Source organism: Myodes glareolus, chromosome 14, assembly GCF_982192425.1.
Source record: "Myodes glareolus chromosome 14, mMyoGla1.1, whole genome shotgun sequence".
NCBI lineage: Eukaryota > Metazoa > Chordata > Mammalia > Rodentia > Cricetidae > Myodes > Myodes glareolus.
Window position 1 is genome coordinate 34,091,412 of NC_142039.1, and position 16,492 is coordinate 34,107,903.

General features: G+C 43.3%; 1 protein-coding gene across 1 annotated transcript in view; it reads left to right on the forward strand.

The window, feature by feature from the left end:
- Positions 1 to 16,492, forward strand: part of Gli3 (GLI family zinc finger 3) — a 267,115-nt gene that overhangs the window by 243,314 nt on the left and 7,309 nt on the right. Inside the window, exons 11-13 of the mRNA XM_087896438.1 lie at positions 8,188 to 8,337; positions 9,661 to 9,825; positions 13,612 to 13,902. Of these exons, the coding sequence (XP_087752564.1) occupies positions 8,188 to 8,337; positions 9,661 to 9,825; positions 13,612 to 13,902 (606 nt within the window). The remainder of the gene's footprint in view (positions 1 to 8,187; positions 8,338 to 9,660; positions 9,826 to 13,611; positions 13,903 to 16,492) is intronic.

The following is a 16,492-nucleotide window of genomic DNA, read 5'->3' on the forward strand; positions in this document are numbered from 1 at the left end:
GTTTTTTCTAAATGTGCATTATTTCATAGTCTCAGCTGGAACTGATATTAGTTTGTGATATGTTGGGGTTGACTTTGTTAGCAACCCAAGTTTAAAATTTTCCCACCGCTTTTCCACAAGATGTGGAAGGGAAATTAAAAAATAAATAAATAAAAATTTAAAAAAAGGCAAGCGTGATTCCCATGCAGTTCCTAGGTTGCTCTCTCTGAGTTTCCTGAGTTTCTTATGGAATCCAGCAGGAAATACAGTCTTGAAAATGTTTTCCTTCAGCTCTTCCTATGGGAGAGTGGAGCTGGGTCAGGGGCGTCATGGAGCCTTGAACTTGTGTGGAAAGATGCTTGTCAGCCCCTGGTCTCTACAGAAGAGAAGCCCTGGGGAAGCCACATACCACCTACTCTTTCTGCTGTTGCTTTTCCTGTTTCCTCACATCCTCCTCAGAGTCTGTCACAGAGTAGATTTTTGTGATTTTTTTTTCCTTTGTAAGTGGATGACATCTTTATTGAGATATAATAAACACACTGTGTAATTCACCCATTTAAAGCATGCGGCAATTTTGTCTGTTGAATCCACTTTATCACCCCATAGCTCTCAGTAGACATTCTCTGTCTTCTGCATGGATCCCACCCACAGGTAGCCATCATTCCGCATAGATCTACTTAGCCTGGTGGTGATGGGGTTTCCTTGTACTGTTTGTGCTTTGCCCTGTAGCTTCTTTCACTCAGCGTGTCTCCAGCATGCATCTGTGTCGTAATGCTGGCCAGAACCTTACTCTTCCTTGTCCACTTGGATTCTACCTGTGATTCTACCTGTAACAGGTAGAGCAGGCTGCTTTTCATCCTGGCTGCCACCAGGTTACACCCGAAATAATTACACAGAAGCTATTTATTTTAACACTGCCTGGCCCATTATCTCTAACTTCTTATTGGCTAATTCTTACATCTTAATTTAATCCATTTCTATTAATCTGTGTATCGCCACGTGACTGTGGCTTACCAACAAGATTTTTAGGCAGGAGATCCATGGTGTCTGCCCCTCTGTCCTTCTTCCTAGCATTCAGTTGTCTACTCCGCCTACCTAAGTTCTGCCCTATCAAAAGGCCAAGACAGTTTCTTTATTCATTATTCAATGAAAGCAACACACAAACAGAAAGAACTCCTACACCAGTAAATGATCATTGGTTCTTGCTTCCATGGAATGTGTATCCAGCTCGCCTCGGTCTCGGTTTACAGGGAGTGAGGTAGGATTTGTCTTTTAATCCCATTCATTTCCATTCTTAATGCAGAGCTCCTCATTCATAGATAATGTTCACCGTGTTAAATAACTTTGCTGTTTTTAGCCCATAAAAGAAATGATTATGGTGCATAATTGTGCCAGACACCTGCCAGTGGGGACTCATTCATTCATTTCTAACCAATAAGCCCAGATCTCTCTGTCTCACCTAATACTTAATGTTCACAGACCAGAAATTGGAAATTTTTTAAAAAATTTTCTTTAAGTGCTGTTTTTAAGTTCTTGATGTTTTCCTGATTGGTTTTATAGTGTGTCAAACAGCTACGGATGAGTCAGAATTTTTATTAGCCAGCTAGGCCTGCAACACTCGTTCTGGGAAGTCTTTGGAGAAGACCCCTCCACAGCAGGCTGCTGCAGCTTCTTAAATAATCTGTTTGAAAGATTGACAGGTGCCACCAAAACAATTTAAATTATTTTGTTTATCTAAAATTAAAGTGCATATTGATATATAAGGCCTATTTCAGCCCTGATAGTTTGTGATTTGTGCCGTTTTTCTATTTCTGCTTCTTAATGCTTTAAGGAATCCAATCACAATGTGTCCCTAACATAATCCAAGCCATGACAGTCATAGAACTTTTCAGAAATACTGCTTATCAAGTAAGGCTCGCAAGAAGATGTCAGCTGAGCTGAGATGTAAAGTGGGAGGAATTCTCGGGGAATTTGCTTTTCTTTTAGGTAAATCATTTCTATCTCTCTCCCATACTGGTTTTATTTTTAATTAAATTTTAATGAAGTCTAAATCACTTTCTCCTTTCCCTCCTTTCCACAGATATCTCTGGGAACCTAAATCAAGAGATAATAGATGTATAAACCCAGGAAACAAATTGAGATTGAATTTTTTTCTTAAGATTGTTTAATTCTTTATGCCTCACCTTATGCCAGACAGAACACCCCCGGTGCAATTCTTTACCAAACTTGAGGCGTGACGCTTGTGTCTCTTCTCTGCAGCCCCATTCATGAACTCGTCTGGCCATGGGAAGAGTCAGGAAGCATCAGATAGTTCCAGTTTGGCATTCTGTTGTAGATGTTTCTCTTTTACTCCTTCCTTTTGAAAACAGTCATGGGGCAAAGTATGATGCCTCACACCTGCTCTCAGGAGGCTAAGGCAGGACAGCTGCCATGGGTTCCATATAGAATGTGATAGTGACATCTGAACGGCATGTTGGTGGGTCTAGATACAAAATGTCTGGCCAGCACATTGACAGTAGGCAGAACTAAGGGAGAGTAAGTGTTTCAGCCAGAGCAAGAGGCCATGGAGCCTGAGAACTTGAAGCCCATGGTTCTGCTCCACTCTCTTTAGTATGTATTCATGGACCGCTGCTGTATCTATCACATCCATCATACTATGTGTGAGAGACAATCACATGCACTTGTGCAGGACCATATTTTATGCTTTCATATATACCTGGAACTGTGAGAAACCTGGCAGCACACAGGTGAGAGCCTTTTAGCTCCCTGAAGTCTGTGCTGTTTGGGAAACAGGTGGTGGTGAGAAGACCAGCAAAGTAGATAAGTGCCGAAGATAGAATGATGCTGGCTGTTGTTTTCAGGGCCCGAGGTCTGCCTGTCTCACTATTGCTGCTTCTGGGTGTGCTTAATGGATTTTTTTCACAGCATCAGCAGGAAGAATTCGCTCCTTGCTGTCTGGATCCTACTGGCTGGAGAAAACAGACTTGGGAGGCAGCCAGTGTTTGCCTCCTGATCAGTGAGTCACTCTAGGCAGTCGGTGGGATGAGTGAACGTTCTGCTCAGCTCTGAAGAGCGCTATAGCTTCCCCTCTCAGGGAGTTACTAAGAACGGAGCCTACTTATCTAGGGAGCCGCGCTTTCCAAGTGGAAATTGAATCTGGCCAAGAGAGAGGGAGTCAGAACAAAAGCAGAACGCACCTCCAAGCTTCGTGAACTGATTGAATAGCAGCTTTATGCAAGCCTGTGTGAGCACCCAGAGTGGCTGGGCCACATGTGTGTTTCAGCTGGAGGTTAGGAAAACTGCCCGCTCGGAACTCACGCACATAATGAAGCAAGGAGAAAGGACCCTGATTAGCTCAGTGAAGCCCATTGTGGATTTCCATTCTGCTGCTGCTAACAAGAAGAAAAGCTTCCTCTTCCCTCTCCCTTCAGGTCTCTCTTCTGCCCCTCTCCAAGTCTCCTTGGTTGACAAGTGGGGCAGAGCTTCCCAAAGAGAATCCCTTGAAGTAAAGAGCTGCCTTCCGCGTCTCCCATTGGCAAGCAAGCTGTTGAGTTCGGCCTTTCTCCAGGCTCTCGCAGGCCAGTGTAGGGAAGATGGAATTACGGGCCTTGGCTCATTCTGCTAAAGGCATGGTCACTGTCGGTAAATATTGACTCTTAGTTTGATCACTGTGCAGGTTATGTTAATTTCATCAACTACCATAGCCTCGGCCAGATGCGGTTCCAACTGGAAGTCCCATTGTTGGACTTAAGCCTTTATTGAGAGTATGCTGGTGCCCATGTCCCCTGTTTATTCAGACAGGAAACATTTAGAGTGGTTCCCATACACAGCTTTGTAATTTATACCATCTATCTCTTTCTGGTTCTTGGGCCTCTGGCAAATTGCATGTCGTAGTGTTGGATTAGTTTAGAATTTAATCATGCATTATTTTCCCTTCAATTAAATTATTTATATATTTGATTAACATTGTCACTGTTAGGAAGTCACGTTTTCAGCGAAACCACAAATAAACTCACAGCCTTTGAATTTCAGGCCAGCGTCACAGGGAATCAGTCTGCCTGTTCACCGTCAATTGTCTATTCATTGTGTGTTACTCTCAGTGACCTCGGGTTTTTGAGAGAGAAATAAGTGCACTTTTGACCCAAACCCAGGAAAATGATGCATAGACTGAGGTGTTTGTGGCTGAACCCCCTCCCTTTCATGGACAGTTTTTTCTTCTTTTTTTTTTCTCTCACTAGCAACCTGTTTTTTATTCCTTTCTTGATTCTTTTCTTTAGCTTGAAAACCTACCTCTTTCTGCTTATGCTTTTTCATGTTTGAAAAATAAACTGTCAAATATTAGTATAAGAAGGAAGCCTTCAAAAATCATCTCATTTGGGGGCAAGCAAATGACGGGTTCATAGGTCAGATCCAGACCACTGCCTGGTTTGCGCTCTCTCTCTCTCTCTCTCTCTCTCTCTCTCTCTGTGTGTGTGTGTGTGTGTGTGTGTGTGTGTGTGTGTCTCGCCATTGAGCCCAGCCTGTCAACTAGGCTCATTTCGATGGCTTTAAATAGCTAAAAAGAAAACGTTAAGAAATGTTTTTGACCTCTGCAAATTTCTGACATCTATAAGTAAACAGCTCACGCCCTCACTGCATCTGCACCTGGTGACAGAGGTGCTTTTAGCACCGAGCTTGGTATTTCTGCCTGGCTTTATACAGGAAAAGCCTGCCAGCCCCTTGATGTATGTAAATTTCTCACTACACTTTTACAGATGAGATAATTAAGGCCCGAATTGGCCAGTGATCTGCCGAAGGCACACGGTGTGCTACTGAGGCCACCAGTGTCTTTCTGTCCATCTGAGTGCTCGTGTGACTGACAGCCACAGAGACCAAACAGTTACTGTCAAAGAAAGGAACCGTTTAAAACTTACAGCCACATGGGGTTTATTATGATTCCTTAGAAATTTAATTAATAATTAAACTCCTAGATCTTAAAAACCTCCAAAGTGTTAAACACATTTGAACATCTTACATGGTCAGAGAGATGCTTCTTTATTTCCTTATGGTAACTGACTATACCCTCTGAGAAGAGTCTGTTCACTTCCCTCGTAGATGGTTGGATTTCCTTTACACACACGTGTAATCTTTTAAGTTTGGATTTAAGAACAGTTTTAGGAATATTATAAAGCATATCGAGACTGGGATTTACTCTTTAGGGGGCAAAAGAAAACAGTTCCAAGAAGCTAGTCTTGCAGAATTTGAAGTTTTAATTATTCAGCACAGATCATCCTTGCCCTTCCCATATATAGAGATGGCAGCATGCTCAGTTTGGCAGCCCCTCCAGCTAAGCAAGCACATATTGTCGCTCCCTACAACTATACTCCTTTGCTTGCTGCTGGGTCTCCCTGCTCGGAGACAAAGCTCTCACTGCTATTCCATACAGATTCTTAACTTCCTGGCCACTTTCAGTACCTAGTGTGTCCAGCTTAGACCCATTCCAGAGCCATCCCCTCCCTGTCACCTGCAGGGAATGTCTCAGCCTTCGGGTTCTGTTTTCAGTGCTGTTTTGTTTGAACTGACCCCTGATCCGTGATGTGGCGCACAGATCTCGGACCCGTTATGTGTTTTTATGAAACCCATTCTTTCCCTTCATAATGCTTATCACAGCTGTAATTATACAGTAATTTAAGTTATTACCTGCTTTCCTCCAGGAGACTGTAATTTCCTTAGGGCAGGAATTATGTCTGCCTCAGTCCCCATCTCTGGGCCTGCTGCAGGCTTCCTGCACACCACCCTGAAAGCATGCGAGGAGAAAGTCACTACCGTCTGGATCTCTTGGCTTCCCCAGGGAAAGAGTGGGCCATGCCTGGGTATCTTCAAAGTCTTCTTTTTTTAATTCTTAAGAGTAATTGTATAGCAACAAAACTATGCAGGTGAAGCAGTTGCATTAAAATAAACAAGTGTTCAGGGCAGTGCCTTTTGCTGGTACTGTTTCCTTTGTGCATAGATCAGGTGAACTCAACAAACACTGTATAATTGCCAAGCACCAGGACACAGTCTGTGGATGAGTATATGAAACTTAAGAGCCTATTCCAATGACAATCTTTCCTTTTCCTCTCTCTGTATTTCATCTGTCTCCCTCCATTTCTTTTCTTCCTCCCATGTCCCCCATCTTCTTTCCCTGAATTCTATGACAAGAATCAATTTGTTAATTTCCAGTAACTGAAGAAAATGGAAACAGTAGCAATTTCAGGTTGTGGTCCTGTGTACTCGTCTATTTTTCTCTCGGAAAGACTTTATTTCAGAAGTCCTTTGGGCCACACCTGGGACCGTCCTGGGCAGTTTGCAGGCCAGTGTGATTGACTCGCCTGTCCCTTGCAGGATCACATGGCCCGTGATGCATATCTTCGTGGGTTATGTGCACAGTTGTCATGTCTAGGATACCGCTCCCTAGGACAGCTGGTTGATGATAGGAAGTTCAGCAAGAAAACGGTTTCTCTGTCACTTTGGTCTTCTACACACTGCCCCACATGATAAGGTTGTCTCTGTGTGTACTGTCCCATGCTGCTCAGTGTTTGCAGTTCAGCAGGCATTCCAACCTCTGCTCAAGGCAAGGAAGGCGGTGACTTCTCTGCCTTTATCCAGCTCTAACTTCTAGAAACAACACAGAAAGCTATTTTTTTCCATGCAAATTTTTTTTTCTCAGGCAACCAGCTACCTAGAAGAATAATCAAGAAGGCCCGTTCTGGTGGCAGAAAATTACCGTTAGGTCTCCAAGCTGGAGCAGTCAGAGGCACATATCAAACGCTGTGTCGCCACTCCAACAGAACCCAAGAGAACTGTAATTACTAGATGGATTCCAAAAGATGCATATCTGTTTATTTGAAAATGTACTTGGTAGCCTTAAAATGAGGCAAGTACAACAGAGCTTGGCCAGAGAATAAAAACAGGATAAAAATCTCTCTCTGATAGTCTAGAACTGGGCATTTAGTTATTTTAATGTATTTAGTACATTTTGTACTAAATAACTAAAGAATGACTTAACTGATTTTGGTGTTGAAAAGGTCTCGCTGTGTGATCTAGTCTAGTTTTCAACTGGCAGTGTTCCCACTCAGGCTCCTAAGTCCTGGCATGTGTCACTGGCACTTCAGGTAAGTCCAGTGTGGTCGTATCGGAAGGCACTTCAGATGTCCTTCTATTATTTGCTTTTTTTTCCCTCTTGAGACAGGGTTTCTCTGTGTAACAATTCTGACTGTCCTAGAACTTGCTTTGTAGACCAGGATGGCCTTGAACTCACCGAGATCCACCTGCCTCTGCCTCCCAAAGTGCTGGGATTAAAGGTGTGCGCCACCACCACCTGGCTACACATCCTTCTAAAGATGTAGATTAGAGCTGACCCTAAAGCCTGGATTGAGGTTCACCACAACACAAGGAACTATATTAAAGGGTTAGAGCATTAGGAAGGTGGGGAGCCACTAGCTTTGTGGGTAAGAGCCCTTGTCGTACAGAGGACCCAAATTCTTTGGTTCTCAGCCACCACAACAGACCTGACTCCCTTTGGTATCTTTGGATACCAGGCACCACATAGTACGCACACATATGAGAGCAAATGAAGCAGCCATGAACACAATAATCTGAGAAAAACTTACCCTATTAATATAATTCCACAGGTGGATGGAAATAATGGCTGAGAAACAAGAAGTCATCGGGTGACCATCACAGGTTGTCCTTCCCTAGCGCCTGGTTCTCTGTGCTTAATATTCGGGAAGAGATTGTCCCCCGTCTCAGCCAACCCTGTGTTTTCTTAAGCCTTGTTATGGAATCCTGGTGCATGTGTGTTCCTGGTGCGTACACACACACGCACACAAGTGAGAGAACCGCCGCACTCCTGTGCAGAGGACCAGTGGAGAACAGAGGGCACAGAGCAGCTCACCCTGTTTTACACACTCTGTGCAACTCAGACTTAAACCTCTGCTCTTCAGATTTCAGTCTCAAGTAATTTTTCTGGATGCCAAGTCTACAGTGGTGTCGCCCAAACTGGCTACGCAGTTAGCATCAGCAAGTCTATCTTAGAAATGTATGTACCAGATGCCTTTTAAACTGTGATGTCGCGAAGCTGTTCATGTGTCCTCAAGGCTTAAAAGTTGAACACACTGTCACTTCCTTTTGTTGCGTTGAGACGTGACTAATACGTCTTGATTTTCTTTCTCTTTTCCTCAACCTCAGCATATCAATAATGACCACATTCATGGCGAAAAGAAGGAGTTTGTGTGTCGTTGGCTTGATTGTTCAAGAGAACAGAAACCCTTCAAAGCCCAGTACATGTTGGTTGTGCACATGAGAAGACATACGGGCGAGAAGCCTCACAAGTGCACAGTGAGTACACGCTTGGGCAGCCCTCGGTGTCCCCTCACACGGGCGAGTGTGACGCTTCCCTCTGCAGGTCTTTCGTTGTATCCTCTAGGGTTCTACAGGCTGATGACCCCAGGTCCTGAAAGGGTAGTTTGGGCACTAGTGAGGAGAGAGGTGACTCACTGTCTGGGTCAAGTGCCCCGAAGCTGAGCTTTAGACAGAACATCTCTGCATAGTGGCAAGCAGGCATAAGGTGGCTCCTTGTGCTTGTGGCTTCTGTGTCTGCTGTTACCCACCCCCCCCCCCCCCAGTTCAGCACACTGCAGGACAAAGCACAACATTGATGTGTTTTTCAGTTTAATTTATTATCTGTGTATGTAGTGGAGTCGATTCTCTCCTTGCCTTCTTATATGGGCTATGGGTATCAAACTCATGTAGTCAGGTTTACACAGCATGCACTTGGACTCATCTTACAGGTCCTAAGTTGAACATTCTTTATCAAAAGCAAAACTCAAAATACTAGGTTTGGGATGTAGCTCGTGGGAGAGCACTTCAGGACTGTCTATAAGGTCTGGATGCTAACATAGTGTTCCAAGTAAAAAGCCCCGCTTAGAACATTTGCAGCCACTTGCAGTCCCCACACAGGTGCACTGAAACTATTGTACAGCATTATTATTAGTCTGTGTGCATATGGTATATATAAAACATGAATGAGCGCATTGTCTGTCTCTGTGGTGTCTCAAAATGTGGATGTAGGGATTCTGAAATTTGACAAAGCTCTGGCCACTTCTCATCCCAGGCCTGTGGGTAAGGCATATCCAGCTGCCCTTGGCTCCAAATTCTCCCTCTCTGCTCAGTCTCAGGAGTAGAGTGTAAGCCCCTGGAGTGGGCAGCACTTTCTCTCAGGAGGCGCTCTGAGCACCGCACAGCCCTGGTGCTTTACATCTTAAAGGCCCTTTACAAACATGATCAAATTCCATGGCTTTGTATAGACACAAAGCCATATTAATGAACTTTGTGCTGAATCTGAAATCAGTGGGAATTGGAGGAGATCAATGAACAGATAATGAAATTCATTGTCCACATTGAGCTGTCTATTAAAATAAAATAGGAAAGGAAAAAAAAAAGCCTTCAGGAGTTTTACAGGCACTGACAATGCTTTGTCTTCCAGGCCCCAAGCCACATCTGAATCCCAATAAATGCAGAGTTTAGTGGAGTTTTTGTTCCACGGTTTTGAAAAGCTGCTGACCCTTGAAAGGTCAAGTTTTTATCCACTTGGAGAGGGGGCTAAGCACAAGCTGCAGCTGCTATTGTGTAGCGTGGTCCAGATTTACCTGTTGTCCTCAGTTTGAAGGTTGCACAAAAGCCTACTCGAGACTAGAAAACCTGAAAACGCACTTGAGATCTCACACTGGAGAGAAGCCATACGTCTGTGAGCACGAGGGCTGCAACAAGGCTTTCTCCAATGCTTCAGATCGGGCGAAGCACCAAAACAGAACGCATTCCAATGAGGTAAGCCTCCTCCAAGGCTCCAAAGCTGCCGGCAGAAACAATGAGCCTTCTTGTGGAATATGCATGGTAAAGGAGGTGTGTTCTGTTTTATTTTCTCCGGGCTGTTCTCACTCTGAGTGGGCTCTGACCCTGCAAGTGAAAGTTTGGGGCCTCAGGCATGGACCCTGTGTGGAGAGTGACGCAGATGAAGAGGAAATTTTATTTTAAAAAGAAAAAAACAAAAACAAAAAACTTTTGGAACTTAGTTTCCTGTTGCTTGAAACTGCCACCTACTGGCCAGTCAGTAGTAGCATTTAACTTGTAAATCAGCCTGCCTACTCTACCATGAAAGCCCAAATCCACACAAAGTTGGGCTCCGACTAGAGACTCAGAGCCCTCCCACTGGCAGGTGACAGCTCACTGCTGAAAGCACACACTCTGTCTTGGAGACAGAGGTATCATCACGCACTTCATTCTAAATTTATTTCCAGGGAGCAAACAGCTTAAATAAAGTGTATAGATATTCTAGATTCCAGAGGATTTTGGAAGATAGTCTTAGAAGCCCAGCTGATACTTAAGACAGTTATTTAAGACACAGTGAACGAAGCCTCATCGTAGTAGTTGGTTTATGTTATATTGCTATTTATTTTTAGGTAATTAGCCACAGATTACTAATAAATGTTTAAAATAAAAAACAGTTCCGGGTTTGGCTTTGAGTATAAGTACAGGGCAGTTTCACATCTACAGGGTTAGACTTGAGCTGGAAACCCAGACTCTTGCAGTCAGCCCATCCTAGACAAGTCCTGATACTTGCATTGATTTATTCTCTTACTTGTGCCTTCATCTTTTTGGTGAGCAAAGACTGATAGCTAGTTATGTATCGAACACTTTTGCCATGCTAGGTATAGTGAAGAATTCAACGGGGTAGACCCAGGGAGTAATTCCCATACATGAAAACTATCACAGCACATCTGTGTCCATGACTTTGTCCTTGCGACTTCAGGGGCTATGTAGCAGTCACCTCTGAAAGGACTCCCCATTCAGGTCATGTGACTTACATTCTTCCTAAAGCTACGTTTATGTCCATGCTCAAGTCTGACCTCTCATGAGCAGAACCTTTGCTAGCGACCCTTCATTTTGGCATCTCCTTCTCCTTGTTTTTATTCATCCAAGTCATACTCTCCATTTTTAAGACCTAACTAAAGTGTTTCCTCCTAATGACAGCTCCATTGAGCAGGTGTTTACTTTGGGTCATGCACAGTTACAAGCACCTTATGTACCCATGAGCTGGGGAGTTAAACCCAGATTTTAACAACTGACCTCTCATTATCCCAGCCAAAAGAGGAGTCTTCATTGTATCTTTAGGTATCACACTTTATACTGTAAATAATTGCATGGTATGATTTTTTTCTTCCTGCAAGAAAAGAAGATTCTGTATAGAGCATATAAAACATTACATGAGAGATTATTATATTTATCAAGGTTACATATCTTTGTATACAGGGAATCTTGCATATACTAGGACTCATTTGATGTTTAGTGAAAAAAATCTAGCTGGAAAGTGGCTCAGCCCTGTAATCCCAGCACCTGAGAGACTGAGGCAGGAGACTCATGAGTTCACGGCTAGTGTGGACTGTAAAGAAGAACTTGTCTTTTTAAAAATAAATAAGCAAATGCATAAATAAATAAATTCTGTAGTCAGGAGAAAATGCATTGACATCTCTCCAATGGTACCTGAGTGTACAAGACAAAATGGTAACAATCATGTCCGAAGTTAAAAACCCCGGACATGAGAAGCAGACCGCTCAGCACGCCTGCCATTTGTCATGGCCCGTCATTGGATTTCATTGCTATCACCTAATTTCAAGGTTCAGCTACACAGTTGTGTTCATGGGTTTTATTTTAAAGCATAAACTTCCAGACTCCATGTTCCTGTAGATTTCCATAGGTAACTAATGTCATGTTCATATGCAGGGGTACATGGTTACAGGTGTGCTGACGTGTGTCATTGCTCATGAAAATGCTGGTTCTGATGAACTTCTCTGTGGTCATTGCACATCACCTTGTCGTCATGTCCAGGCTAATCTCATATTCACATGCATGGGTGTCTAGGAAGAGCAACTCTTCCAGTATGTCATGTGCCTCTCTCCCCGTGCCCACATATCTGCCTCATGCACTCTGCTGATGGAACAGCCTGTCCCATCGGTGCCCTGAGCAAGCCCAGGGTTGATGTGCAAACACCTAAAGGTAATGGCACTAACCATCAGAGTCATTCTTCTGTCCCTAATGCATGGAATCCTGTACTTTCGCTTCATCATGTATATGCCCCAAATCGCAGAGCTCCTGAGTAGACATAATTTATAGTTAATGGAATCAATCCTGCCCAACTGAATCTTACATTCGGAGGTGAAGTCTCTCAGGATAATGTTCGAAATCTTCACCTCTCTGCATTACAAAATCTCAGCACTCAGTCTGGCCTTGGGCTTTTAGCGTAAAAGGGCACCTTTCAGACATACATTCTACAAGACAGGGTCTTTAGCAAGGATTAGAGATACATTATTTTAATCATGCCTTTATGATGATTTCTTATATACTAGCTTCCCTTCTGGTACACAGAGAGGGAGGTGCATAGGGCCTTTATGGCATTCAGCAAGAGATCATGCCCAGGACCCCTACACACATCCGAATCAGAGAATATACAGGCCACTTGACTAAAATGCTGCAATATTCATGAATAAGCTCTCATTTTAGATTACTTCTAATGCCCAGTACAGTATAAATGCTGCATAAATAGTTGCTCTGTTGTTTAGGGAATAGCAACAGGAACAAAAGTATCTGTCCGTGATCACTGCAAGTGTAAAATTTTCACACTACGGGTGTGAATTTAGTGTTCCGTCTGAAACTGGTTGAGTTCGTGTACATAGAGCCCTTGGGCAGGCAGGGCTGACTTCAGTCTAGCAGCGTCCCAGAATTGTATCATTTTGGAAGTCTGGCATTGGTACAGAACAAAGGAAGAGTTCTGTGATCTATATGAATATTTAGTTATAAACATCCCATGATTGTAACTATATCAGGAGGCGTGATCGCTGACTAACATGAAGTAGTTATGTCATTGTGCAGATGTGGAAAGTCAGAAGAGAGCAGACTGGGAGGCCTGGTTTTCTGTAAACTGTTCCCCAGCCCCGAGCAATGTATGGAAAGGGTATGCGAATGGTCTATAATGAGGCTGCATCTTTAGAGACCAGAGACCTGGGCATTTTCAGCTCTGAACACCAGAGAGTTGTGATGCTACCCAAGGGAGCACATTTTAGAGAGACAGCATGAGGACTGCTCTGGGCATTTGGTTTTATTTCTTATTATTATAATACCTGTGTACAAATAGCACATTTGCCGAGCAAAAGCATTATTAGATTTCAGAACCAAGATAAGATAAAAAAAATTCTTCATACAAATTGTCTCCTGCAAGATGTATAAAATTGTCCTGATACCATCTTGTAAGCCTCCTGCCATTATCCTCATCAATAGATGGAGAGCCGTGATACTTCCTCCCTGAGCATAAACGCTTCCAACAATGTAAAGGCAATTTCTACACTTTTACCGCTTTCGTGGCTCCCTGAAATAATACCCTATTAAGCTAGCTTCTGTGAACACAGAGCACTGTCCAAATAGCCTAAGTCGTTAGACCTGAACGGTGTCTGAATGCTCTAGAAGTGGTTTTGAAAGAATTAGCGTTGTAATGAACAACTACTAAGTCATAATCACTTTTATAACCATCCATCGACGATTCATTTTTGTGGCATTTGATAGAAACCGTATGTATGCAAAATCCCCGGCTGCACCAAGCGTTACACAGACCCCAGCTCTCTCCGGAAACATGTGAAGACTGTACATGGTCCCGAGGCTCATGTCACCAAGAAGCAACGTGGAGACATGCACCCTCGGCCTCCGCCGCCGAGAGATTCTGGCAGCCACTCACAGTCCCGGTCCCCCGGCCGGCCGACTCAGGGAGCCTTTGGTGAGCAGAAGGAGTTGAGCAACACTACCTCAAAGCGGGAAGAATGCCTCCAGGTGAAGGCGGTCAAGGCTGAGAAGCCCATGGTATGTCATTCACTCTCCTGTTCTCCCAGAGCTGATCGGGCTCGTTGAGAAAAATCCAACTGAGCATATCAAGGGACAACACGGCCCCTCTTTATTGTAGCTGGCCCCTGTGATTTGAGGGTCAGGAGCCCATGGATTGAGACCGCTCTCTTGAAGCTCATCTGCTTAGTCAATAACTTCGTTCAGAAGGAGTTTCTAAGATTCCCCCCTGACTTTTAAAACTGCTCTGGAGCTGTACCGTACCACTTGTATCAGACAGACATGGCTGTCAGTCTCTTCAAAGTGGCTACTCTATAAAAAAATCATCCCTTAGGCCTTTCTACACGTATGTTTTCTGTCTTCCTTGCCCTGGTGACCCAGAGTGAATAAGCTGAAGTACATGTTCTTTGGGGGCTTGCATACAGCTCAGTGGAGTACACAGATTTAAAAACAAATGCAATTCAGAAGACGGGGCAGAGACACAAGTCTGTGAAAAGCCTTCTAGAGGAGAATTGCCAGTGGGCTATGAGGGCAGAGGCCATGAGGACAGAGTTCAGCCCTCAGACCAGCGGGAACAAGTGGCTCCTGGAAAGGGGAGGGAGAGGAGAGGTGTCAGTTGTAGAACTTGCCAGAGCAAAGGAATACAAGGCCAAGAGCAAGATTAGTGGGTGACTGATGTGAGATTCCCCTCTGTACGCTGTGAATACCATTGGTTAATAAAGAAACCGCCTTGGACAGGGAATAGAGGTAGACAGGGACAACTAAACTGAATGCTGGGAGGAAGAAGGAGGAGTTAGGGAGAAGCCATGTAGCCCTGCCTGAGACAGAGGCTGGGAACTTACCCAGTAAACCACAGCCACATGGCAATACACAGATTACTAGAAATGGATTAAATTAAAATATAGGTGTTAGCCAATAAGAAGCTAGAGCTAATGGGCCAGGCAGTGTTTTAAATAATAATATAGTTTCTGTGTGGTTATTTCGGGTCTGAGCTGCCCCTCCTCACAACAGGTGACAGTGTCAGCGGCTCTAGTATTAGACATTGCAGTGCAGGTTGGTAACAGTGGAGGTGGTTTCTGTGTCACCCCAAACCACAATACCTCCCATTGCTAAGTAATTATTTATAGCAGTTTATCTCATAATGACTTGATATGTGAATATTTATAAACAAATTAAACTATAAGACTCGTACTCGAAGAGATAAAGACTGTACTGCATATTAACAGGTGACAAAATTGAAGTTCCTAAAGGTAAATCATGGGGTTGCATTTCCACGATGGATGCTGTGTGTACATACACACACATTTAAAAATATCAGATGCCGTCGTAGACATTTATTAATGAACATTATGTTACATTTCTAATATTATTTCTTTTGAAACATGTCTTTAATTTGGTTATCATGCTATAAATTAAATTCTTTCTTCTTTTTTCTTATTAATGCAACACCTCTTCTGTCTATTGCTCCCAAATGTCTTGTTCTCACTTCCTAAGGACAGTGGGTAATAAGGTGAGGGAATTTTGGCTTCTCTATTCTTTTTTGTTTTGTTTCGTTTTCATTTTAACATGCAAGTTTTCTTCCCATTTCATCTTTCTTTTGTTCTTACGGCTTTGTGCTGTCTTTGGTGAACATTACTCAGCCTCTGTGCCTTTGAACATAGCATGTGAAAATGGGAAGTCAGATGATGAAACTCACTGTTACTTTTTCCTATTATTTATTATTTTTCATAATAAATCACACTGGGCCAACTAAGCAGTTGTTCCTAAAGTCTGCTTAATTATTGTCCTGAATAGCATAAATTCAAGTGTTTAATTTGAAGAAGACCTAGATAAATTTTTAGCAACTTAACCTCCATTCAGTTGTCGGAGTGCATATAAGCAGTGCCCTGGCTTTTTACATGCTCTCTGGAAGTGTGTGAGCATACTCCTATCCACAGACCCATGTACTTATATACTCTGATTGTACTGTCAAAGAATAAAAGTTACCCAAATCCGTAAAAAGTCTCAGTACCATAGGAAGAGTTGGTATCTCAAGACTTTTCTGAGGCAAAAAACTTGAGCAAAAATTTACATACTTGTAATCAGATTTACTTATCTTCCTTAGCTCTACTTGGTTGCCCAGGGTGAAGTTACTGTATCATGTGGCATTGCTAAGAAAGTATGTATATGCTCAGATTTATATGCTGTGAAAGCAATAAAAAGCTAAAAGGATCCCCAGAGATCTACGATTACCTTCTTCACAGCATTGCGCATCTCACCTGAGAATACCTGAGTGAGTCTTTGGCTTGCTGTTAGTGGCTCCAGTTTTTATAGGAACCCCGGAGAGGGTACCGCAGGAGCACAGATGAGCCACTTCGGGAATCTAAACACTGATTTTCACTGGCCACTGAACTTCTCTGAACATCACTCTTCTTGTTCGCACAAAGATGTGATGCAGCTTTCCACAGATGTCTGTGCAGTGGACCCACTATCCTGTGTGCCATAGCTCTATTCTCATGGTGCTTCCCAGACCCTGAGATGCTCAGGCTTTTCACAGGCTATCCTGGAAGCCCTGGCATGGACTTCCTTTGTATGAGACTAGTCAGTAAGATTAAGTTTCAAATAGTTACAA